At 37.9% G+C, this 27,237-nt stretch overlaps 1 protein-coding gene and 2 non-coding genes across 3 annotated transcripts in view; all 3 read left to right on the top strand.

The window, feature by feature from the left end:
• The first annotated feature begins 1,113 nt into the window (after positions 1-1,113).
• The window catches only part of WDR43 (WD repeat domain 43), a 51,287-nt gene continuing 25,163 nt past the window's right edge, over positions 1,114-27,237 (top strand). The window contains 9 exon segments of the mRNA XM_020983768.1: positions 1,114-1,159; positions 1,162-1,352; positions 11,393-11,530; positions 14,151-14,272; positions 18,241-18,361; positions 19,540-19,573; positions 19,576-19,678; positions 22,653-22,755; positions 25,058-25,122. Of these exon segments, the coding sequence (XP_020839427.1) occupies positions 1,129-1,159; positions 1,162-1,352; positions 11,393-11,530; positions 14,151-14,272; positions 18,241-18,361; positions 19,540-19,573; positions 19,576-19,678; positions 22,653-22,755; positions 25,058-25,122 (908 nt within the window). The 5' untranslated portion in view covers positions 1,114-1,128.
• Positions 19,062-19,144, top strand: LOC144456057 (small nucleolar RNA SNORD53/SNORD92). The gene has a single exon (XR_013484963.1). It is a non-coding gene; the product is annotated as a small nucleolar RNA SNORD53/SNORD92 (small nucleolar RNA).
• On the top strand, positions 20,208-20,289 carry LOC144456058 (small nucleolar RNA SNORD53/SNORD92). The gene has a single exon (XR_013484964.1). It is a non-coding gene; the product is annotated as a small nucleolar RNA SNORD53/SNORD92 (small nucleolar RNA).

The following is a 27,237-nucleotide window of genomic DNA, read 5'->3' as shown; positions in this document are numbered from 1 at the left end:
TTGAATGGACCCATGATTGAAAATTGCCTATGTAGACAGGCTATTTGATAGAATTCCTTGAAGTTCCTTGAGGACAGTGATTATCTCTTTTTTAAAATTTGTATCCTCAGTGCCTAGCACATTGCTGGGCACCTTGCCGGTGCTAAATAAATCCTTTTTATTTATTGACTGTGCCAAACTTCAAAATGCCACAGTTGTGTAAGCTTAGTGACCAAGTTTGACCCCAAAGAAGAAATAAGACAGCAGCCTCTTCCTTTCAGACTTGGAAGACCAAGTGTGTGGAACAGTTTTTACTACACCACTTAATCAGTCAGTCAATCCATTCATCCATCAGTCAATAAACATTAAGTGCTTATTTCATGCCAGGCACTGTGCTAAGTTCTGGGGATACAAAAAGAGGCACAAAAGAGTCTTTGCTCTCAAAAACTTACAGTCTAATGGAGGGAACAACATATGAACATGTAGAGCAAGCTACATAAAGAATAAATAGGAAATGACTAATAGAGAGAATGCCCCAGAACTGAGGGGTTGGGGAAGGCTTCCAGTAAAAGATGGGATTTTAGATGAGACTTAGAGGAGGCTGGTTGTGTTGCGTTCTTTAAAGAGATTTTTTTAAAAAAATTCTTTGTTCTCTACGTGGAAAGGTATACTGAGAAATTAAGGAGATATAAAAAAGAAAATACTACCTATTTAAAAAAAGCTACAGGTACTTGTGCAAAATCTCACTATTGTGTCCTACTGATTAGCAGCTCTCCATAGGAGCCCCAGATTGTACATAAAGAAACACAAGAGAACAATCTCTCTTGTCTGGAGTCAGAGGATTTGGGTACAAATTCCTTTAGCACATAATTATGTGGCTTTGGGCAGGAGACAACCTCTCCGGACGTCAATTTCCTCGTCAGAAAAAAAAAAGGGGTGAGAGCCTTCGCTTTTCCGAGCACCTCCCAATTGAAAGTCAATAAACCTGAAGTAGTCGCGGCCGCCGCGCGCAGGCGCGCCGAGCTATGCCGAAGCCCCGCCCCTCCACCCCCGGTCCAGTCTGGGCCAGCTTCCTTTCCACACACCCCGCCCAAGCCGGCTGCGCATGCGCGCGGCCGAACACGTGGCTGCTGCGGGGCCAGAAGAGCAATGGCGGCGAGTGGCGGAGGCCGCCGCGACCCCTGGCCCAGTCCGGGATTCCCTGTGCTTTCTCTCCGCGGGGCCAGCATTACTTCTCGTTAGCCGGTCCGGATGGTCACTTGCGGGTGTGGGAGACAGCCAGCAGCCGCCTCCACCAGGACTTCGTTCCTTCCGCTCACCTCAGCGCCACCTGCACCTGCCTGGCCTGGGCCCCGCCGCGGTCGCTGGCCAAGGTAAGGCTGGAGGCGCGGGAGCGGAGCTGGGGTGAGGGGGCGCGTGGAGCTGGGGTGAGGGGGGTGCAGGGGCGCGAGGCCAACCCTCGCCGGGCGGTGCGCGGGGGGCGTGCGGTCCCAGCGGGAGCCGGTAGCCGCGGGGAGGAGCGGGGCCTGCCGTGGAGCACCGCCTGCCTGCCCCGGGAGGATCTCCGGAGCGGACGGGCCCGCCCGCCTGCTGCCGTTCTGTCCACGCGGGCCGCTCGCCACTGACGGCGGCCGGTAGTTTTTTCCAGCCACGGGTCTCGCTTTGCCCGCGGGAGTCCGGCTCGCCTCCTCCGGCGTGCTCAGCCCGAACTTAGATCGACCTGAGCTCCCCTGGGCAACCCTGATTAAAACTCTGAATTCCGCACCCCTCCCCCAACCTATCGTACCCCCTTTACCTCCTCTTCACTGTTCCTGTCAACCGGTCACCCTGGCTCCGGCCTCCTGCACCCACCACGTTGGAAACACGCTGCACGCCCCTCCCCCACAAGCATTCAGGCTCTCGCCAGGGGTTTCCCCTTCCTGCTAATCCGTTTGTAGTTTTCATCTCTGTTAAGTAAGGAATAAATTAAGTGTAAATCCGGGAGTGGGAAAGGGGACTTTCTAGCTATATCCGTAAGAGCAGGAAGGAAAGCACCCCAAATCTGCCTCTGCTGAAAGGCCTTCAGTTGTGAAAGGCCCAACTCAGGTAGGAGATACCATTTGGTGGTGTTTGAGTCATTCGACTGCATTTGCTGCAACTATTAAACCCATGTGGTGCATAATAGGTACAATAAAACCGAACTATCAAAGTATTTTTGAGAGGTTGTGACTTTTGTTTTAACTGTTACAGTTAGTCAAGTCAAGGCATTTTCCTTAAGATCCTGCAGCGTGATAGGGATACAAAAACACCCTTCAAGCTACTTGATACATCATTGGCTCTAGAGTAGGAGGACCTGGGATTAAATCTGACTTACATTTAGATGATCTTTGGCAAGCCACTTAATTTTCCCCTTCTGCCCCACAGTTCCCTTTTCTGTAAAAGAGGTGTGGGATGGGCTCTGAAGCTTCCTTTAGGTATATGATACCTGCTGTCCATGACATTTTCTTGGGAATGGGGAAAGGTTGTGCAAAGAAAATTTAAAGCAAAATACACTGAACAACTGGGAAGATCAGAGAAGGCATTACAGAAGGATGTTTCCAGAGCTGAACTTTGAAGGAAGTAAAAATTCTGAGAGGGAGAGATGATGGGGGTCTCCATTCCAAGCACATGAGATGATTTATCTTTAGGTAGTGAGGCAGGTATGGAATATCAAGGTTCTTGAGGAACAGTTAATAGTCCATTTTGGCTGGAATGTAGAGTTCATGAAGAGAACTAGTATGGCATAAGGCTGGACCACTAGGTTGGAGCTAGGTTGTTAAAGACCTTAAATTACAGGCTGAGGAGTTTGCATTTTATCTTTTAGGCGTGGGGGAGCCGTTGATGATTTTGATTTGGCTAGAATGATCAGACTCAGAAAGATTATTTTGACAGTTTTGTGGAGATAGATTAGGGGTGAGACTAGAAACAAAGAAACTAGTTAAGAGGCTGTTAAATGTAGTAGCATAGGCAAGGAGTGATGAGGATCTGAACCAAATTGGTGGCTGTGTGAGTGGAGAAGGGGACAGATTCCATGCATATTCTAGGGGCAGAATTGACCAGATTTGGCAGTTTACTGGATTTGGGAGGTGAGGAAGGGAATTGACAAGGATAAGACTTTATGAGCCTGGATAAATGGCAGTGGAAGATGGTTGTCCCTTAGAAATGTACAAATTTGGAGGATAGGTGGGTTTAGGAAGTGAATAATGCCTATGAGGTAGGCAGGGAGCACAGATTATCTTTATTTTATAGATGGGGATAAGTTATTTGTCCAGGGTCACCCAACTGGTAGCAATCTTAGTGGTGGAATGTCTTTTGGCATTTTAGTTGCTTTTTGAATGAAAGGCAATATGATTTAAGTGGGAAAGGCACTGGACTTGGAGTCAGTATTTTAACTAGCTGAATAACCCTGCCCAATTCATTTTTGTAAACAGCATTAATCCTGTACAGCAGAGGTGTCAAAATCATAAGGCTTAAACTATAATTAGAAAAGGTTTTTAAAAATGCAATACAACACAGATGATGTTAATTTGTGATTTTCTAAGTCATTGTGTGGTGGCCACCAAGGATCTAGTTCCGTTTGAGTTTGACTGATCTTAAACTCTAGAAAGTAGGCAGGACATTTTATACATAATAAATGGAAGTAGCTCTGGCTTGCCAGTGTACATAGCTAGTCAGGGGTGAATCTAGGATTTGAGCCCATATCTTACTGACTCTAATCCAAGTCCTTTTTTGTTATCTTTAGTTGAGCATGGTATAGGAAGCCTAAATAGAGACTCTGTAAGTTAGAGGTAAAGATACCAAACAGATGAGGTGAGTGATTATAGTCTCCTCCTCAGATTAAAAAAAAAAAGTTACAATATAAGGTTTATTTAGTTTCTCAGGGAAGTAGCTCCAGTTTTTTCTTTTAAAATAAAATTATATAGTTTTCTTACAGAAGCACTGAATTGAGATGGGGTGTTTTTTTTCCACTAAGCTTAATGCTACATTCTTCTCAAATACACTTATATATGGTTAAGGCAATTTTGATGCACTTTGATTCTTAACTTTCCTATATGTTTTTAGATTTTCTCTTCAACTCTGCAAGGGAGGTAATATGGTCAATCTCTGTTTAAAAACAACACATATTTCATCTTAGGATGATATTACTTATTTACCTAGCGTGACCCTTGGCTTTCCAGTTTACTTTTTGCCAGTTAGTGAGTGTGTTCAGAGAGTAGAAACTTTTGATTGGAGTCTGTGCTGTTGCCTTCTTTCTAGTCACATAGATAGCATTTTAGTTCAGGCCCTCATTGCCTCTCACCTGGGCTATTGCAGTAGCTTCCATCCCACTTCAGAACATGAGCATAAATGATTATGGTAGGATTTGATAGGCATTCCAAGAATGCCTTTGTGTAAGAGGGGTGAAATATTCTTGGTTTAGCAACATGTGATGTATGTACAAATTAATAGCATCCTATCCTGATCCTAGTTAAGATGAGAATTCCCTAGGTGGGAGGATATGGGTCTTCACTTCTTAGGAAGTGATTATTTCTTTCTGTCCTGGGTCATAGGAAAATCATAGATGACAGGCTTCAGAGTTGGATGGTCTAATCTGCTCTTTTTTTTTTTTTTACCAATGAGGTTAAAAGGTAAAACTTTGATATTCCATCCCTGCCTCACTACCTAAAGATAAATCATCTCATGTGCCTGGAATGGAGTCCTCCCCCACCATCTCTCCCTCTCAGAATTTTTACCTCCTTCAAAGTTCAGCTCAGGAAACATCCCTCTGTAATGCCTTCTCTGATCTTCCCAGTTATTCAGTGTATTTTGCTTTAAATTTTCTTTGCACAATTGAATTTAAGTAGCATGTCTAAGGGTCTAATCTTAACACATGGGTGTTAAGTAACAGCTGAAAATTGAACCCAGGTCTTCTAACTCCAAATTCATAGTCTTTCCATTGTATGATACCCAAAAAAATGTCATTTTAAGCTTGTGTATCTTTTTGTACTGTTCGTAGGACCACTTGTGTCCATTCCCTATTGGGCTGTGCTGTAATGAATTGGGGAATGAGGTTGGATAGGAGCAGGGGCTAGGCTCTGCTCAGGTCAAGGAGGATAAGATTGATAGAACTTAGGATTTTTTTGGGGGGGAGGGGAGAAGGTGAGGCAGTCAGGGTTAAGTGACTTGCTCAAGGTCTCACAGCTAGTAAGTGTCAGGTGTCTGAGGATGGATTTGAACTCAGGTCCTCCTGACTTCCCAAGGCTGGATCTCTATCCGCTGTGCCATCTAGCTTAGTGGATTATTAACTGGGGTCCAAAACAATTTAGGCACAGAGGCCCCTAGAAATAGATCCTACCATCCTATAGGAAACCCAGTTTCCAAAGGTTTTGCCTTCCTTTTAGAATTTCCCTGTCTCTTCCTTCTGCATGTTCTCTGTCTTTTGAATAGATGTCATTTCATTCTGCCTGGGTCCCAACCCTATTTGCCTCTTGGAGGATATGGTTTATCTGCTTCTGGTGAGGAACAACAAGGTATGGATAGACTTATGAAGACAGTATCAGGAGAAATCTGAGGACAGTATTTTCACTCTGGTACTCCAACTTTGGTGAGGGAGAAACATCGTCAGCCAGAAGCACTTATTGGTTCCTCCTCACTTAGTCCTCTGTTCTAGTGTCGGGGTGTGTGTAACATCTTGTCAGTATTCATCCTTGAGATGAAAAAGCTAGGCACCCCAGATCCTGTAGTGGAGTTCTTTATTATGGTTCCCCATCCTATAAATAGTGGTTAATATGTGAAGTAGAATAGATTTTATCCCTTCGGCATTTCTACCCAAATCTTGCCTTGGCATAACCTCAGTATTTTGCACTACAGTTATAGTTAGTCACCTAGTTTAGATTTCATATTATTTGAACTTTTCTTTCTTCCCTCCATTTCTACTTGATCCTAACTCATGAGTTTTACTGTTTAATCTCAATATTATACTGGCCTCCATTATAGGCTGCAAGTTTCTTTCTCCTTTTGTAGATTGTCATGAACATGCCACTTAAGCTGTGGTACTTTGGTACTTAATCTAATGGCTCCAGCAGATCAAGTGCTAGTCCTAGGGCATAAAACTCCAGTAACACATAACTGTTAGATAACAGATTTTAACTCTGCTTATACATTTATTTGTTGCTTTTCTTGTTTTTTCCTTGGGTCACCCTCCTTAATGTAGCAGTCTCCCTTTCTGTCTAATGAATCTGATCTTGCAAGAAACTTTGTTGACTTAATATGTGCCACCTTTGCATCTGTCTTCCAACTTTCTAGCCCATTATCCTCTAAATTATTCATATAATTATTAAAAATCAGTATGTGTTATTTGACTCATGTTATCTTTTTATTATAGACTCCACCAAAGTAGCAAGGACTCCTACCTATAGCGTATCTAATGGATACTGATAAATACTTTTGATGTTTGGTAATGCTTAGACTAGGGCAGTGATGAAAACATTAGACTTCATCAGCCAAGAAAACGCTTAAATTGTAGTTGAGATAAGTTGTGAGTGACATGATTACCTCATTGTTAGGGATGCTGGTAAAACAGGCGGCCACCTGAAGTGCCTTGCTAAACTTAAAAGTTGGAGAGAAGCAAGTATTAGTTTGCTAGTAAAATCTTTTTTCTTCAAGCATTTGGTTTTTGTTTTTTTAACATCTATTCCTTCTACTACCCCTCTCTCCCTTCAGTTGAGGAAATTAAACAAAAGAAAAAACAAAGCCCTCAATATATAGCTGCATTGTCCAGCAAAACAAATTCTTTCATTAATCTTGTCTGAAAATGTCTCTTTTCTGCATTTTAAATTCATCACTTTGGTTAGCAAGTGAGTTGTGTGTTTCATCTTCATTCTTTTGGACCTGTGGTTTGTCATTATGTTGACTAGAGTTCCAAAGTCTTTCAAAGTTATCTTTCTCCAAAATGGTATTGTATACATCATTTTCCTAGCTCTGTTCACTTTGCTCAGCATTAGTTCATAGAGGTTTTCCTGGTTCTGAAACTGTTGATTTCATCATTTCTTATGGCACAGTAATACTCTGTTACATTGATATACCACAATTTATTTAGCTATTCCTCAATAGGAAGACAGTCTCCTAATTTCCAGGTTGTGGCTACCATGTTAAGAGCTGCTAAAAAGCTCTTTTTGTGGTGGCAAAGAATTGGAAATTAAGGGGATGCCCATCCATTGGGGAATGGCTGAACAAATTATAGTATTATGATTATGATGGGTTACTGTCCTGCTATAAAAAAGGACAGGTAGGATGGTTTCAGAAAAACCTGAGAAGATTTATATGAACTGATGAAAAGTGAAGTCAGCAATATTATAACAGTGATCAACTGTGAAGACTTAGCTACTCTGATCAGGACAATGATCCAAGACAATTCCAAAGGACCCATGACAAAAATGCAATCTACCTCCAGAAAGAGAACTGATAAACGCTGAATAAAGATTAAAGCATACTTTTTTTACCTTATTTTTCTTGCCTTTTTTTAATCATCATGGCTAACAGGGAAATATGGTTCACATGAGTTCACATGTACACTTGACATCATATTGCTTGCCTTCTCAGTGGGTGAGGGAGGGAAAGAGGGAATTTTGAATTCAATATGTTTAACAAAAAAGAACGTCATAAATAAATAAATGGATGGGCAGAACAAATTAGTGAGTAAATAAAGAACTGCTATAAATATTTATTGTACATGAAGATCCTTTTTTCTCTTTAATATCTTTAGGTTATAAGCCTAATAGTTGTTTGACTGGGTCACAGACACATTTCAGTAACCTTATGTACATAATTGCAGATTGGTTTCCAGAATGGCTGGACCAATTCATAGTTCCACCAATAGTGCAATGATGTATTTAGAGCATTTTAAATGTAGTTATTGATAGCTTGGATTTGTTTTCCCTTTGAAAAGTGCTTGCTCACATCCTTTGACCACTTGTCTGTTGTGGAATGGCTCTTAGAAGTTTTAATCCATTTTTTTTCCTGTAAATTAGCAATGAAATCTTTAATGAAACTTGTTGCAAAGATTTTTTTCCCCAGTTACTTCTTTCCCTTCTGGTTTTTGCTACATTAGATTTGTCTGTGCAAGACCTTTTTAATTTCATTTAATCAAAATTGTCCTTTTATCTTGGGTGATTGTGTATTGTTTAGTCGTGAACTCTTCCCCTAACCATAGATTCATAAGGGAACTTCTTCCTTGCTCCTGTAATTTATTTGTGATGTGACCTTTTATATCTAGTTCACATCCACTTAGAATGTATCTTGATGAATGGCATGAGGTGTTGATCTAAAACTAATTTCTGCCTGAATGCTGCTCAGTTTTCCCAGCAGTTTTTGTCGAATAATGTGTCTTTCTCAGTAACTAGGGTTTTGGGGTTTATCAAACACTATGTTGCTATGTTTGTTTACTTTTGTATGTTGTGTATGTACCTAATCTGTTTCATCTGTTAATCTGATTAACCTCTCATTTTTTTCTTAAAACAGTACCAAATTATTTTAGTGATAACTACTTTTGTAGTATAGTTTGAAAACTGGTACTGGTACTAACCACTCTTTTCACCATTACCTTGAGATTCTTGACCTTTGTTCCTTCATATGAATTTCATCATTTTTTTTTCTAGGTCTGTAAAATATCCTTTTGCAAATTTGGTATAGCATTAAGTAAATTAATTTAGAAGTCATTGACATTTTGCTTACAACTTAAATTGTAAAGCATGTGATACCTTAGATTGATAGTGAGAGTTTTCCTTTAGCACTGGTCTTTTCCCACCTTCCCTCATAAAAAGAAAGCTTCTATTTCTTTTTTTTTTAAACATTGCTATTGCTTCACAATGAATGACTCTCTCTTCTCTTTGAAGAATTACTTTGTAACATCTGTAAAATTAAATAAAAGATACAGTGTCTGATGTAGGTATGCCTCATTCTGTTCCTGTTGTCCACCACCTATAGAAGGCATGCTTCACCATCAGGCTGCTGAAATAGTGATTGATCACTGCATTGATCCAAGTCTAGAAGTCTTTCACTGTTGTTTTCCTTGGGGTCGTCTTTTAAATTTTCCTTATAGTTCATCCTACTTTGCTGTGTCTCATTTCATTTAAATCTACCGAGATTTCTCTGACTTCTTCATAAATATCCTTTCTTGGAATGCAGAAAGTTCAAGGATTGTTTTCTTAGAGGAGCGAGAGGAAATTGCCCATGCTTCATATATTCTTCATGTCTGGTTCACTTGCAAATCGCACAAACATGAAGTATTTCTCCTGATTTGAACAGAAGAAGTCTCTTGTAGAGTCAGCTCATGTAACTTTTTGCTTCTACTTAACTTCACCTCTTAAGGGATCTGGCTTTGAGAGAGAATATGCCCTTACTGGCACATAGTTAGCATTTAATAAATGCTTTTTTTCCCCTTGTTAAAGCAACTTGTTTCAGGAGCCTGCCTTCAGATAAGCCCCAACCAACTAACCCCAACACTTTCATGTAAAACTCTTAGAAACATTATTTAGGCGTTTGGTTATATGGTTGCATTTTTCTGTGTATTTGATTTTTGTCTCCTTAGATTTGGCTTTTTGAGGACAGCTGCTAGATTCTTTTTGGTTCCCCATAGTTCTTAGTGCATTGAATGTTGTTGTCTCTGTACTGAGCACTTAAGTAATACTTCTCTTTGCATAAAATAGATAATTTTGTGATTTATATCTCACAGAATAGTGAAATGTAAGTTTTATGGTTTTATACACATGTGGCTAGATATCTAATGAGGTGCTTGCCCTTTGTGGCTTTCTTCTCCTTCGTTCTGCTGCCTCCTGAACTGAGTCAGCACTTAGTAGGCACTTCATATGTGCTTGTTGAATTAAATTCCAGAAAATAAATAGATGTGTCAATATGTTGTTAATTCCAGAGATTTTAAAGTATAATTTAAACCCTTCTTTGTTGAGGGAAGTACTCAGGCTTCTCTAAGAGAATAGAATACTTCCTTTTGAATGCTTTTAATTAAATCCTTCTGAAGGCTGTGCAGTTTTGGAATGTATCAGAATTTGAAGATTGTAGTACTGTGGAAATAATATTGAATTTGGAGAATGAATCCCTTCTGCTTAGTACCTGTTTCCTCATTAATAAGGGGATGGAAATAGATGACTCTAAGATCCATTCTGTGTGTAAGACTTTACACTGGCTCTCAACATCTTTGCCCTTTCACATTTTCTTCAGGGAATAGTGAGAGCAGTAATACAGAAGCGACCCCTCAGAGGAAATAAGGGAAATGGGGCAGGACTGTGAAAGGATGAGGCAAATAATTGGGGTTTTTGCTTCCATGGAGTTGGTGGCATCGTGGAACCAGCATGATACAGTAGAAAAAAGTACTTTGTGGAGTGGGAGGACCTGGTTTTGAGTTATAGCTATACCACTTGCTGCCCATGTGACCTTAGGCAAATCACTTAACTTCTTTGTTTCATTTTCCTCATTTGCAAAATGAGAGGGTTGGACTGTGACTTTTAACTTCCCTCTAGCTCCAAATCTATATTCGTATAAGTCTGGATTCAAATTTCAGATGACCTGGGCCCAAGTTCTGGCTTTTGTCACCTAGTAGCTGGCTGTAGGAAAAGTCACATTTTGGGGTCCTCAACAAAAATTAACTATACCTTTGTTTCTCTCATTAGAGCCACAGCATAAGGCATGCAGATGGCAAAAGTTTTTTGAGGCTTGGAGAATTTTTGATTACCTTGCCCACATTAGAAATATTACCTTATGTTAATTATTCTTATGGCCTACCTCTAAGGAAAAAAAAAACCAAATCTGTGTCTACTTTCATTAGATATGATTCTTCAAAAACAACTTCACATTAAAACTTTGACATTTTTCATTGGTCATCCTTAAACTACATCTGCCAGAGCATCTTCAGAGACTGTTTTCTTTAGCACACTATTGCTGGATCAAAACTTTGTGACCCTTCATCTACAGATATTCAATACAGAATGTCCCAAAAATCTTAGTTTGTATATACAGTGCATTGCTATCCCTGGATTTTCAGTAAATGCATTTATGTGTTTAAAAACCAAAAAGCTTTAGAGCTGTAAGGAATCTCCTGGGTCTCTTTCAGCTATTTGTGACCCCAGGTACTTTAGGTGGGGTTTCCAATTGGGTTTATCTTCTGGCTACTATGATGTGACTTTTTTAAGTGGTATCTCAGCAATATGTGGGAAAGCATGAGAAACATATGTCCTTCAGTCAAGGCTTCTGTATTTTGACCCAGTAAGGAGCCTCTCCTCTGTTAGTTAATGGGTTTTAGCATATCTAAACTTTTAACTGTTAGCAACTTATCTTGAAACTTTATGCAGGACTCCTTGAAATACTATAAAAAGTTATGGGGATTTTTTATTTTGTTTTCCAGGAAGGTCCCCAGAGGAAAAAAAGGAAATCTGAAGCTGTAGGAAACAGTGACCAAGTTGACCTGTTGGCCATCGGTACAGCGTTCGGTAGCATTTTATTATACAACACGGTGAAAGGAGAGTTACAGAGCAGACTAGTAGTAAGTATGCTTTTTGAAACTTAGCATAATGAACTCTTATGGTTTTGGTTTGGGTCTTAATCTAAACTGGACTGTTGGAGTAACAGTTTTGTCTGTCAGGGAGCGAGGAGGCAATATTCTCTACTCGACTTTTATAAGACTTAGATGGAATAAATGCTTGGAGTGTTTTAAGCAAGAATAACACACTACAGGTTATATCATGGGATCAATACAGATTTTCACCCCAATTTCTTACGCCTTATCTGTCTGTAATGTATAAATAAACATAATTAGCATTCCTCTTAGAATCTTTTTGATTGCTTTTCTTCAGTATTTTGAGTTTTGATTTTTAATCTTTGAAAATTGGTAATCCACGTGTGTAGTTAAAATCCCACTAGAATGACTCCCACAAGGAAGCCTTTTGATTACTAAAGCATTTAGATAACATCCAGGTATACCAAATTCAATACTATGAATGATAACTGCACATTTGCTATCTCTGGTCTGTGAGACAGCTGAATAATACTAGCGCTCTTGTCATTTTCTTTGATCCTACCTTCTAGGGACAATTATTAGCTCACTCTACGATTTATAGATATTCTGTATATCCTTTTACCCCATGGCACCTTTTAATATTTTAATCACTTAATGAATCTACCTAAACTCACCAGTAAAACCAAACAACCAAAAATGTCCAGGAAGAAGAAAGGAGTGGAAATATGTGGTCTTCTTTCCCCCACGAGGTTCAAAAAAAATTTTTTTTTCTCCTTGCTACTTTACTGAGAAGCTTAGAATGAAAATTATTTCATCTTTGGAAACTTTATGGAGTAGGAATGAAATTTCTGTCAGTATTTATCTTAGAAAAATTCTCTTATACAAAGTATATTGGATATGCTACATATGGTAATTATTAACTGGCAATGAGATAATACCATTTCTGTTTATTTTGGATAAGTGAGAATTCCTTATTTAAAAACAATTGACAAACTTTTATTAAGGAGAGAGGGTAAGTAAAATTTGGATTAATGGTTCTGTCATATAGATTGTTTGCATATATAAAGAATTAAAACAATCAGTGCTTAGTTTCTGTAGTCATGTTTACTTCAGTATTTCTTTACTGAGGAGATTATGAGGACTGTTGGGAATTTGTAATAAATATTTTGTTACTTATTAATTTTGTCTTTTGAGAACTCTTACAAGCTTGGATTGTTTGGTCCAGCAATTTGTATTATGATATCTGTTGATGAAGAAGATATATTCTCTTGTTAACAACTTTAGATAAAATACATATATAGTAGGCGTAGAGATGTTTTCTTTGAATTTTTTGGGGAAGGGAAGAGTGACTCATAATAGGGAAAGGAGATAGACTAAAAGGAGAAGACAGAAAAGGACTGAGAGGGAGGACAACAAAGTAGAGGTAGATGAGTGAGTTAGTGGCTGTCTCTCTCCCTCCTTGCCCCTTCTGTAGGTAATCTTGGAGTCTGAGTAGGGGCAATGAGGTACTTCTACTGGTTATGCAATTAGTTTCCATTGGTACTCAGTTAAGTTTTCTAAACCAGTTGTTACATCTTTTTTTTCCTCTGCCACTGTAGCCATAGCATCATGAGAAAAATGAAACTTTAATTGCTCTACATTGTATTACTTGGGCCACAGAGTTATACTCTTTGGGAGTTGGGAGAAGGGAAGAATTCCAAAATATGGCCAACTGTGTTATAAAGGAGCATCCTACTTATTATTGACCACTATTGGTCCTCCTTTTACTAACATCCGTTAAAACTGGGAGCCTGATCAATGGTGTTTCATATTCACCTTGGAATTTTTACCCTCTGGAAATGTACAATCCATTGGAACCATTGGTAAGACTAAAAATAGAATTACTGATGGCAAGCTGGCATCCATAATTTTTAAGTTCTTTTTAAGATTTAAAAATAATATATGATATCAATTTAAATTGTTTTGAAATATTGTGGATTTTTGGGGAGGGAGTAATAGTTATGTATTAGGGTTTTTTTCGTTTTTAATATGTAGCCCATAGAAAATAACTTTTAGGAAGTAGAAGAAGAGAAGTTAGGAGTTTGGTAGAATGTGTTTAAATTCTGCTTTTGAAAATTATTTTTCTTTTGAAGTAACAACATAATCTTTTTTTAATTTGAAAAATAATGTTTTTATTTTTATATCAGTGATTTCTGGATGTAGTTCTGCTTTCCTCCCCGACCCCAACAGTTGATGCAACAAACAGTCTATTTTAAAGTTTATACAATAGGGTAAAGTTTTAAGCATTGTTTCTTTGTATTTCTCAATATATGTGTTTACTGGTTTGGTTTTTTTTTTTTTTAAGAATATTACTGTTGTTTACTCATAAGTATTTTGCCCTGTTTAGAACTGACCATAGACTATCAGATCTTAAAAAACAATTGGATGCTGTGTATGTTTTCACTTGGAAATTTTTTTGGAAGGTGGTATAAACTGATTCATTACAGCTAGGGGAGAAAATATATTACTTTGTCTTGTAGGTAAGTTAGTTTTCAGGTGTATAATGGATGTAAATTGACAATGAAGTTGTGAATGTTGATTTCATTTAAGTAAATACTTTATTGACTTTTATATTTTGCTTGTGTTTAATATTTTTTTCCTTCTCCAGAGCGGTGGACATGACAATAAAGTAAACTGCATACAATGGCACCAAGATAATGATTGTTTGTATAGCTGTTCAGATGATAAACATATTGTGGAATGGAATACACAGACTTGCAGAGTAAAGTGGTAAGTGAGATGGTTTTGTTTCAAAAGAAGGATTCCAGGACTGCTTAGAATTGAGTTGGAGTTTAACAGATCAACAGATAATGTATGCCATTGTAGCTCTTCATAAACCCGCTTTGTTAGGTACTACAGGGGTACACCAGAGTTTAAGATAATAGTATCTGCTACCAAGGAACTTAACATCTAGCTGGAAAAAGAGACAGAAGTCTTCAGAAGTTACAAAAGAGACAAAAGGCAAATGACAGATAGAAAAAGCTATTTCAAGGCCACATACACACACACACCCCCGAATTCAGAGAAGAAAAGGAAATATTTTGGCAGACCAGAAATAAAGCTCAAAAGATAATTAGAATTTGGATAATTGTGCAAGAATGCAGGATGATGGTGAGGGAGCAATAAGTCCAATTTTGGAGTTTGGGGTATTTGGGAGATAAGGTAGGTGGGAAACAAATTGTAAAAGACTCTAAATGCAAAATTGAGAAGCCACTGAAAAGTTTTTGACTCCAATAGTGATATTAAAGTAGTGTTTTGGTAAAAAACAGTCTGGCAGTTTGAATTGAAGGAAAGAGAAACTACAGATGCTTTAATTTAAAGAGGCAATTACTGAAAGGCAAGGCTTTGAACAGGGTCTAAGGCCCAGGGGTGGGGAACTTGTAGCCTCAAGTCCACATGGGGTCCTCTAGCTCCTTGGGTGTGGCTCTTTGACTGAATCCAGACTTCATAGAACAAATCCTCTTAATAAAAGGATTTGTTCTGTAAAATTTGGACTCAGTCAAAAGGTTTCTGCCTTCCACATGTGGCCTTGAGGCCATAGGTTCCTTACTCCTGGAAGATGGTTGAAATGGGAATGGAAGGGACAAATATGAGAGACATTTCGAAGGAAGACTGAAGAAGACTTAGTGGCTGAAGGAGAGAGGTAGGGGTGAGAAAAATAATCAGGATATCTAAGTTTTTAACCTGGGTTAACAGGGGAGTGATAGTACTGCCACATAGAAATAGGGAAGTTAGGGAGTGCATGTTTGGGGAGCAATATGATGAATTTGGTTCATAATTTCCCACATTGATCTAGCTTTTGGGGGGGGGGGTTGAGGCATTTGAGATTAAGTGACTTGCCCAGGGTCACACAGCTAGTAGGTGTCAAGTATCTGGTCTGAGACCAGATTTGAACTCGGGTCCTCCTGATTATAGGTTCTGGTGCTCTATCCACTGTGCCACCTAGCTGTCCCAATCCAACCTTTTATTTTTTACCAAGGGCTTTCTCCTCACTACTGTATGAAATAGATGGTACACACATTATTTATCCCAGTTTTATGCATGTGGAAACAGCCTTAGAGAAGGGGAGTGAACTCCTTATTATGTCATGCATCTAGAAATTGAACCCATGCCTCCTGGATCCAAATTAGGTATTTTTTTTTTTGGTCCAAATCTGTGATTTCATTGGCAAAAATAGACTCCTGGGGCAAACTCCTTGTGCTAAAACAAATCACTAGCTGATCCACAACTTAGTCTTATAAGCCTGGGACACTTCAGTAACTTGCTTGAAGATTGCATATCCAGTGTTAAAGGTGGAGCTTGAACCAGATCTGCCTGACTTGGAGGCCCTTGCACATCCTTCCTGTACTGCTGCTGTGTTCTGATGGTTTTCTCACTGAACCATGTTGTCTTTTGGTTTTAGATGTGGCATTTGACAGTCCAAGAGTAGGGAAATGTGCTCAAGGACAGAGTGGCAGTATTGGGAATCATTTGTGTAGACATATAAGTTGAATCTGTGAGAGTAAGGTCCTTCAGGTAGGGGTGGTGGAAATTAGAAAGAAGGGGACAAAACTGAGTCTTTGATAAAGCTGGGGGAGGAAAGAAAAGAGATCCCATCAAATGGCAAGAGAGAGGTATAAGTAGAACAAGGATAGGTCCTGCCACAGCAGCCAGGTGGGTTGGGGGACACATAAATCAATAGTATCAAAAACAACATAGGAGGTGAAAATGAGGCCTGAAGGAAAAAAGAAAGTTTGATTTGGAGCTCATAGACTAGATTGCAGTTTTCGGGAGAATGTTGGTTACAGAAGCCAGATTTTAGCATATTTAGGAGACAGTGATTAGGAAAGGAATTAGAGATTCCTTGATATATAAAACTCTTTTAGAAGTTTGACAGTGAAAAGATCACTGCTGTATAGTCTGAATAGAAAAACAACTGTGTTCTGGATATAGCTTGTCAGCTTTTTTTAAAAGATAATTTTAGGTAATGAATTAAAGACTTGTAGCATAGACAGTTTGAGCTAAAAATTTGTTCTAACCAAAGCATCTTAATTTCTTTAAAGTTTCTAGCTTTTGTTTTTATGCCACTTTGATTTCCAAAAAATATCTCTTCCTTCTCCCCTTGCCAGAAGGTCATCCCTTTTAAAAGGATAAAAAAGAGAAGGAAAAAGCAGATCCACAAAGTTTTTTATTTTTTTAATTTTTTTAATTTTTTTTTTTTTTTTGCAATTGGGGTTAAGTGACCTGCCCAGGGTCACACAGCTAGTAAGTGTCAAGTGTTTGGTCTGAGGCTGGATTTGAACTCAGGTCCTCCTGACTTCAGGGCCAGCACTCTATCCGCTGCACACCTAGCTGTCCCCTGGAAGACTATTCTTGAAGTAAAAGTTGTATTTCTTTTCCCAGGTGTGCTGATAGCTTGTTCCCTTTTTTCTTTTGCCAGTTAAAATTAAGAAAATTCTTAATCTCATTTGCTTGTTTGTTAATTCTTAGTTTTTCCTTCTCAGATTCTAAGTACTTTAGGTAAGATTTTGCCATTTGGTTTGTTTTTCTTGGTGACTATTAAATTTGTAATTTTCTAAGAAAAAAGGAAACCTGATTGTTGATAATGCTATCCAGCCATTCCTTGAGAAAGTCAAAGAGAAGTTCTGCAAAATTGTGGAAAATACAGAAATAACTACTTACATAGGGTTTCCTCATCTTAATGTATTTCATAATGAGAGGGTTGAGGGATCTTGGGGTGATTATATAGAATATATACTGAACTCAGCTTGTAAACATTGAGAGATAATAAATGAAATATAGTTGGCACTCTTCGGAGTGAAATAGAGATTCAGTTTAAAAAAAAATTTCTTGTAATGAATAGACACTCAGACAGCATTTGAGGTGCTCTTGGGGACAGGGGTGATACTGGTGCTGGACAGTGTGTAAAATTGTCCTAGACTCCTTCAGATGGTTAGCTGGGCAACACCAACTTCCTCAGTTCCATAGGACCAAATCTGTAAATGACTTCTGTAGGGCATAGGATTTGACAACAAGGTCAGAGTGCCCTGAAGTCTAGGAGAGAAAGCATAGAAACATAGCACTGAAAAAATATCTTATACTTCAACAGATGAGGAAACTGAAGTCTAGAGAGGTTTGAGCACTTGCTCAAGGTTACAGAGCTGGGATGAGGCCCTAGTCTCTTGACTTGTAGTCCCACGTTCTTGCACTACCCCCTGATGCTTTCCTCCAGCAGGGGCCTACACCTGGAAATAAGATTAGGAAACATGTTTTCTAAGGAGATGAGAATGCTAGCAGCCACACCAACATGAAATCTACCTTGGGCTGAAAGACTGAAAGCTCAGGTTAGTGTGTGACCCAGACATGATTGGGATGGGGCTGATGTCAGGGACAACAAAAAGAACTAGATTGTAGATCACTGGGAGACAGGACCTTGAAGGAATCATCTGCCTGCCCTTCTTAAGCTACTGAAAGGATCCACTTCTAGTATTATTTGGACAGGAGCCAGTCAAGTTTTCTCAGGGCTGGGCCTGGGCTGTGCTGGGACAGAATGACAGTGTGCTAGGTCAGTTTTGCTTGTGCACAACTGAACACAAGGTTTGGCTTTCAAGGAACACTGCTTAGCATGAAGCTCTTGATGGCAGCTTTCATTGTTACGGCTTACTACTGCAAAGGAATGAAAATAATAATTTTCTGCAATCTTTCTCTCTGTAATACAGCAAATGGAAAGGTGACATCAGCAGTGTCAGTGCTTTGTGCATCAGCCCTGATGGGAAAATGTTGCTTTCGGCTGGTCGAACTATCAAACTATGGGATTTGGAGACTAAAGAAGTCTATAGAGTGAGTGAGTCAAACTAGGTGCAAATATAGTAAAAGCACAATAATTCAGACTAATTTGGGAGGAACATCATTTTGAATTAGGGAAAGTATGAATTATTTTTATTATTAACAAAATAGATATTTGTAAGTACATTGGGTTACTGGAATCAGCCACCAAGGAAATGTTTCCAAGTAAGTTTTGATAGCAGTAGATTCAATTAGAATTAGCAGTGTTATTTACACACTGGATTTGGAGTCAGAGGGCCTAGGTTTAATTATAGTCCTGCTGCTTACTCTCTTTGTGATCTTGGTCAAGTCACAGCCTTTCTGGCCCTCAGTTTTCTCACGTGTAAAATGAGGGGATTGGACAACATGATTTTCTTGAGTTCTCTTCTAGCTCTGAAGTCTCTGAATCATTTCACTATGACTTTGCTCAAGTCCATTAGATATAGTTTGTTAAGTAGAACAAATATGTGCCCAGAAATCTTGTTTTTATTTTAATTTGCTTGGTGTTAATTTTTTTTTTTAACAATAGTATAAAGCTAAGTACATGACAAGTTAAATTACTATAGATTTTGATTTAGGTTAGTTTGAATTAATGAGCTTTTACTGTACTGCTAACCATAAATGTTCTGTTTTCTAGACTGAAAATTACTGTTTAAAATCAAATACAGATTTTATGCTGGCTAGAGAAAAAGTTCTTTGGGGTTACTGAGATTTGATGCTGTGATGATGCTAAATTGTGGTTTCAACTTAACTGATAGTTGAATGAGGACATCTAAGTCCTTGGCTGTGTCTGAGCATATCCAGTACCCCTTTTGATTTTGTGGTAGAATTAAGAAATTGGTTTTCTGCTGTGAAATGTAAGGAAACATGGGTTATGGGGAGGACATGTGGGTTATTAAGGAATACTTTGTAGTTTTTTATAATTTAGGCAGATGCCCTATTTCCTAAGAATTCTAAAGAGTGCAACATAAATACCTTCAGTTGCTTGAGCTGTCAAACTGTGGGACTTGGAGAACAAAGAAGTCTGTCAAACTAGTTCCAAGTATAGTAGTAATTCAGAATAATTGTCTTCATTTAGTTGTGATCACCTATACCTATTGTTTATTACAATTTGTAGCTGAAAGAAATGTCCAGACTCTTTGGTATAATTGCTTTAGAACCACCTTTTCCTAATGAAATTTAATTTTCTCTAGCATTTCACAGGTCATGCAACATCTGTTTCATCACTTATTTCACAACTATAAGACCTCCTAATGAAAGTCAGCCCTTTGACGGAATTACTGGCCTTTATTTCTTGTCTGGAGCAGTACATGACCGGTTACTTAACGTGTGGTATGTATTTCTTTTCACTTGGAAGAAATTGTTTAAAAACCTTAAAAAAACATGCCATTTGTGAATCTAAAAAGTATGACTGACTTTGTTCTGATATGGGGATTTTGTTGTGTCTCTCATTTTTATAAGGATCTTCCAACTTATGGGTAGAGGTGATAAAAGAATTTGAAAAAAACTTTTAAGTTGACAGATTTTTTATTAATTTGTCTTTGACAAGGATAAACTTGTTTTCCTCATCCCCAGTCTGTTTTTCTTTCTCTGAGTTTGCAAGAAGCTGATTGATAATAAATATTTCTCTATTAAGAGATCTTCATAATTCTGTAAACACACCCCAATAAGAACAAATAATGAATCCTAGGAAGTAGTTGCACGTATTCCAGTTTGCGTTATTTGAAGTTGTGATTATGTAAAAGTCAGTAATTTGTTCTAGCTCAGTGGAATCATGCAATGTGCATCTGAATAATGCAGCCAATTCTGTAGATTCATTTGTGCACTAAATAGGGACCTAGGTATAGGTCATTTTGGATTGGTGCTATGATGACATGCAACTGTGGTTTCCTCAAACCGATAATTGAATGAGGACATTAAATTCCTTGGCTGTGTCTGAGCATACTCATCAATCCTTATTTACAATATTATTATAAACACTTTATATTTTGATTTACCTTCAAACCAGCTTTTTTAAAGACCAAAATTGCTCTGGAATAAGTGGTCATTAACATTTTTTGACTCAAATCCTGAGTTCTTACATTAGAAGTTAGGTAAAAAGTTTTATGAATTAATGCTGACTCCCAGTGTGTTTTAATACTTATTTTTGGATTGTAACTTTCACAGATATTTTGGAAACATTACTAGAACATAGAAACTAATGTGAAATAGTCTAGATATTTTATAGATGCTAAGTAATTTTGCTTCTCTCCTCCGAGTTGGGAAATTAAATGGCAGAAATTCTAAAGGATGTTGAGTAGTTCAGTAATATAAAGAGACTGTAAATTATACGTATAAAATAACAGTAGTTTCACATAATCACGGTGCTTTAGAGTTACAAAACACTTAACATTCATGATTTCGTATGATGCCCACAATAGCCTTTGGAGAGAAATAGCATATTATCCCCCCCTTTAATGTAGTTTAAATCATATCCCTATTTTACACATGAAGCGGATTTAGATTGAGAGCTGCAGATGATCACGGATAAATAGCAGAGGTAGATCTCAAAACCCATATCTCTTGGCTTCTGTCTAACGTGAGCTCATTGAAGAAAGGGACTATTTCCTTTTCGTGTGCCATGAAGCATACGTAGCATAGTTTCTACCTCATTGCAAGTGAGGAATTTTTCAGTTTTTGTGCCTTGTGTTTCTAGAATCTAGAACAGTACATGACATAAAAGCATTTGATAAATATTGTTAACAAATGCTTGTTGGTTGATTATAGGTGATGATTCTATGTCAGTATCATAGTGACTGTAGTTCCAGAACCATGTCCTTGAATTGAAAAATTTTCCTTTCTAGACCTTTTTTACTGTTTAATTCCTATGTTCTAGTCTTCTGTCTTTCTTCAGAATCATCGGGTAAGACATAGCAGTCCTTGTTGTTACTGACATTTTTTAAACTGGGCTGTAAACTTTGGATTGATTTTTATCCCTGAGGTGTACACAAGGACATTGTTTTTGCAGTTGCCAAAGTGGGTGAGCACTTCATGTTTTCGTTTTTGGGGGGGGGAGGGGTGCATTGTTTGCAAGCGTTGAGACTGTAGTTTTTGCGCTTTTAGGCAGTTAGGTGCCTCAGTTTTAGGCCAAATGAGTAATAAAGATGTCGGTTTTGAAAAACTATACGAAGACTTCGAAATATGCCTATATTTTAAATGTGTGTGTAGTTTATTTTTGGCCTAAGAGGTTGTAACTGTTTAGTGTTATTTCCCTTCATGTTTTGTCAAAAATATTTATTATATTTTCCAAATGTCACAGAGTTTCTTTATACCAGAGTTGAACCTCCCTTCATATTAACGAAAGGAAGAACTGGCATCTGTAATATAGACTGGTTAATATCAGGCAATTTCTGTCTATAGTCTTAAATTTGTGAGGGGAAAGAGATGATTTGATTTTGGGATCTAGGAATCCAAGTAATGAATTTTGAGTAAATAGAAATCTCTTTTCTATGAACACATACAAAATTGAATAATATATGTTCAAAATTTTTAGTAATTGAACTGTCAGTATTTGCTTACTAGAGAAATACAACCTTAGCATGTATAACCACAAGGAAAAGAACTGTTTAGATTTGGAGCAAGTGAACTTGGGACAGATGCTGGTTCTTTTGCTACTTGTTACCTGTATGGTTTTTGGGAAATCACTTAATCTCTCTAGGTCTCAATTCCTCATTTATTATTTTTTTAAAGGAAGAGGGTAGCCTCAGATGGCCTCTAAGGTCTTTATTTTCAGCCAGGCCTAACTCCTGCTGTGATTTTGGTGCACATTTAGAATGCAATTTAGGAGAAACATTTGTGGACCATAAAAATCAATGAAAACTACCATAGAATGACTAAAAAGAATACTGATGCACAGTTAACAGTGCTAGGTTGGGTGAGTATCCCCATCTGGCAACAGGAAATCTGCTAAACCTCCAACATCCCCTCGGCAGAGGCCAGGCCTTTCGTGTCTCAGGTGCCCTGAGTGGACCAGCCCAGCCTGTATAAAACAGATGCTGCTCCTACTATTGTCCTCAGCCCTAAATCTATGAGATGTTTATTGTATAACTATGCTATTGCTTACTGTGTCTGCCAAGTAGTATTGATAGATGCTTTTAGTTTTCCCACGCAACCAGTTTAAGTGATAGAATAGTTTCATTTTCATTTTTATTCCATTTAACTTTGGCTTATTGGTTAATTCTGTGTGGAGTCTAGTAATATGATCTTTCTTTAGATGTTTCCATCTTCTTTGCATCTCACCGGATAAATGTTGGTTTATGTATCCTAGGCAAGTTCGGTCAGAAAATAAAGAGAAGAATGCAGTGATGTCTTTTACAGTTACTGATGAACCAGTGTACATTGACCTGACTCTGTCAGAAAACAAAGAGGAGGTAAAATTACTGGATAATTTGGTCTTGACTGTTCAGAAATGCTGTTTCCTTTTTATCCTAGTTTGCAAGATGCAGTATGTTGCTGGGTTTGTGAGCCGTATACAAACCTGAGTGGTGGGAAGATCACAGTTTTGGTAATGGCCAAAAAGAGTGAAGTGTGTGAATCTGTTACGATATTTTAGAAAAGTTATAAAATCACTAATGAAATTTTTGAGTAAAGAATGAGGCAGAGGAGGAGGAGGAAAATAGGCATATAATATTCACTTGAAATGTATCAGGTACTGTGCTAAGCACTTTACAAATATCTAATTTGATTTTCACAACAACCCTGCCAGAGAGGTGCTAATACTTATTACCCCCATTTTACGGTCAGAGAAACTAATGCAGACAGAGGTTAAGTGACTTGCCTAGGGTCACACAGCTGTGAGTATCTGAGACTGAATTTGAAGTCAGGTCTGCCTGACTCTGGGCTCAGTGCTCTTTCCACTGAAAATCTCATTAGAACATTTTGGACTCAATTTGGAATGGATAGTTATTTTAAAAGATTTTATTAACAGGACAAATCTGTCTTTTGCTACATTGCCTGATACTTCATTTGCAGCACAAAATTCCAGAATGTTGAATTTTACTTTGGATGTTCTAGGCTCAAAGGTGGTAGCAGTTTCCCTAAAGGTTGCTGAAAATGACATTTTTTTACAATATGATCGTACCTTGCATCACAACTAGTTTAAATGTCTACTTTAAACCGTCTGAGACTGTATGTAATTCTGAATTTCAGTTTTAAGGAATGTAGCCAGTGACAAACCTGATGATTTCTATGTTAACACTTTTGTTTGAAAAGCATAGACACTATTCTGTACATAACAATCAGAATTAAGAAACTTAATTTTCTGAGTGCAGCCCCCTAGAATTCTTGCTTTTTTCAGAATGAAAATTTGCCATTTAAAAATTCACATTTTTCTTCTTAAGGTTTATCAACCTTCAATAAGTACAAAATCAACATTTTAGAATGGGTGCGTAAAATTGATCAAGAGGCATGAAATTTATGTAGAATAATTCTAATCATATAGATCATTTAAAATCATATTACCAGTTGAGGAATCTGAAACCAAGAAAGGGGAAGTGCTTTGTCCAGGGTCACACAGGTAGTAAGTAGCAGAGCCAGGATTGGAACCTATGTTCTTGACTACAAATGCATCGAGCTTTCCACTTTGCATACTTGTGTTTAGTTCTAAACTGTTATAATGAAGTAAATTTCTTATTTGTTTAGGTTCTCATTTGGAACTGTTAAAGAATCAGGATAATATGAAATGTTAAAAGTAGTAGGATCTTGATAGTTATATAATGTTAACTTTATGCCATAGTTTTTCAGGGTCTTCCCATTCTGTTTCATAGAAATATTTTGTTATGAAATGAATGAGCTTACTTTGCCTCTAACATCAGATGGTGGGTAGGAGTGATTGAGGTAGCACCTTCTTTCGGTTATTCAGGACAACAGTCAGGGAAGTGAAAACTTATTTTCTTACTCCCACTTTTTCTAATTTTCTTGACCCTCCATATTGAATATAGTGTTCCTATGAATACTGTAAGCAATCCAGCTGATATCTATTACATTTTAAAATTCCTAGGTTAACAGTGATTTTAGTTTCTTGAATGCATCCCCCCAAAATGTTGCCTATTTCATTTGTTCCCCAGATTTTTGTTTAACTTTCTAAGTATATGAATTGTTGGTATGTATCAGTAAAGGGAGTCTGCAACTTTTTAGCAGTGATGTGTCAAAGCCTCATTTTTTCACTGCTTCCCTTATGGTAATATCTCCACACGTTTTCTATTCCCAAGAAACTCTGCAGTCATTTAAAGCAAGACCTGTTTAGCCAAGCTCCATCTGCAGAATTGTGTCTTTAGTTGTCTTGGAGCTTAGAGACCTGGAATAGCTATAAACAGGAGGAGCCCACATTGCCTAGGCATACCTTTGCCTTTCACCCCATTTGTGTATCTCTGTCTACCACTCTGGTAATAATAGTGTTACCTTTGTTGTGTGTGCAGAAGTTCTAGATCACAAATTTTAACCATGTATTATAATAACTAAATATTCCTATAATGATATACTAAAAGTCTGCCTTACTTAGTGTTTTCCCGTCATGATATAAAGAGCATCTGTCGAATTTACAGTTTAGAGGAGGTGTAGATGTTTGGAAATAATTAGTTTGTGGCAGACAGTTAGTATGTTAATAAATAATGGAAATTGTTGAATGTTTGATTCCGGTTAGAATAATCAGTGCATTCTGACTTACTCCTTTAGCCTGTAAAGTTAGCTGTTGTTTGCAGAGATGGACAAGTCCATTTATTTGAACACGTATTAAACGGGTAAGTTAGAATTTTTCAAATGGGAATTTATTTTTCTTTTCCTGGCTCCTTGCTATTACATTTCCTACCTACAGTCTATTGGCATTTGTGTCAGTCTGTTTTTGTGTGTTTCCCTTTAATTGTTCTTAAGTTTTTATCAGGTATGTGTTTTATTATGTACCAGATTTTAAGTTTTAGTATTCATATTCCCGTAGTCATAGAACTAGCAGAGTGTTTGTTTTTGCTCATGATTGCTGGTGAGAAAATAATTTAGAAGATCCTGCAATGATTATTGTTAATCTTCTTTTCTCCTCAAACATCCATCTCCCACATTACCCTTCTCATAAGGCCTAGCCTCCTAGTTTACTGAGAATGAGCCTTTCTAACGTTGTAGTAGTGGCAATAATAGCTAGAATTTATATAATAACAGATAGTGTTTATATAGTGCCTTAAGGTTTGCAGAGTGCTTTATGAATATCTGCTTTTATCCTCACAACAATCCAGGGAGATAGGTGTCATTTTTACCCCATTTTACAGAAACTTAAGCTGACAAAGATTAAGTGACCTGCCCTGGGTCACACAGTCTTTAAGCAGTTGGGGCTGGATTAAGGATCTGAGGCAACTCCCACCCTTTGTTTCTGTAAAGTTTTGTTCAGTTGTGAGGTTTTTTTTCAGTTGTGTCTGACTCTTTGTGACCCTATTTTGGGGTTTTGTTAAAACATGTGTTTTTAAAACTTTGAGTTCCAAATTTTCTCCCTTCCTCCCTCCCCACCCACCCTCATTGAAAAGGCAAGCAACTCAATATAGGTTGTACATGTGCAGTTATGCAAAAACTTCCTTAGTAGACGTGTTGTGAAAAACTAACTCTATTTCCCTTAATCCTATCCTGCCCTCCCATTTATTCTGTTCTTTCTTTTGACCCGGTCCCTCCTCAGAAGTATTTGCTTCTGATTACCCTCTTTCCCAATCTGCCCTCCTCTCTATCACCCCCCTGCTGTCTTGTCCCCTTCTTCCCCTATTTTCCTGTAGGGTAAGACAGATTTCCATACCCAATTGAATATGTATGTTATTCTCTCCTTAAGCCAAATCCTATGAGAATAAGATTCCCTCATTCCCTCTCACCTTTCCCTGTTTCCCCTCCACTGTGAGAGACTTTTCTGTTCTGTTTTTTTTTGTGAGATAATTTACCCCATTCTACCTCTCCCTTTCTTCTCCGAGTATCATCCTCTCTCATCCCTTAATTTTATTCTCCAGATATGACCCCTTAATCTTCAACTCACCCTGTGCCCTCTATCTATCTATATATACATACATACAATTTTTTTCCTTCAACTACCCTAATACTGACAAAGTTCTCATGAGTTACAAATATCATCTTTCCATGCAGGAATGTAAACAGTTCAATCTTAATAAGTCTCTTATGATTTCTCTTTCCTGTTTACCTCTTCATGTTCCACTGGAGTCCTGTATTTGAAAGTCAAATTTTCTGTTTAGCTCTGGTCTTTTCATCAGGAATGCTTGAAAGTCCTCTATTTCACTGAATGACCATTTTTTCCCCTGAAGGATTATACTCAGTTTTGCTGGGTAGGTGATTCTTGGTTGTAATCCTATCTCCTTTGCCCTCCAGAATATTATATTCCATGCCCTGCGGTCCTTTAATGTAGAAGCTGCTAAATCTTGTGTTATCCTGATTGTGTTTCCACAGTACTTGAATTGTTTCCTTCTGGCAGCTTGTAATATTTTCTCCTTGACCTGGGAACTCTGGAATTTGGCTACAATATTCCTAGGAGTTTTCCTTTGGGGATCTCTTTCAGGAGGAGATCTGTGGATTCTTTTTTTTATTTTGCCCTCTGGTTCTAAATATCAGGGCAGTTTTCCTTGATAATTTCTTGAAAGATGATGTCTAGGCTCTTTTTTTGATCATGGCTTTCAGATAGTCCAATAATTTTTAAATTCTCTCTCCTGGATCTATTTTCCAGGTCAGTTGTTTTTCCAATGAGATATTTCACATTGTTTTCTAATTTTTCATTCTTTTGGATTTGTTTACAGTGTCTTGATTTCTCATAAAGTCACTATCTTCCAATTGCTCTATTCTAATTTTTAAGGAAGTATTTTCTTCGGTAATCTTTTGGACTT

The sequence above is a fragment of the Phascolarctos cinereus genome, unplaced genomic scaffold (assembly GCF_003287225.1).
Source record: "Phascolarctos cinereus isolate Bilbo 61053 unplaced genomic scaffold, phaCin_HiC Scaffold_2;HRSCAF=192, whole genome shotgun sequence".
NCBI classification, from domain to species: domain Eukaryota; kingdom Metazoa; phylum Chordata; class Mammalia; order Diprotodontia; family Phascolarctidae; genus Phascolarctos; species Phascolarctos cinereus.
This window is presented reverse-complemented; position numbering and strand designations above follow the sequence as displayed.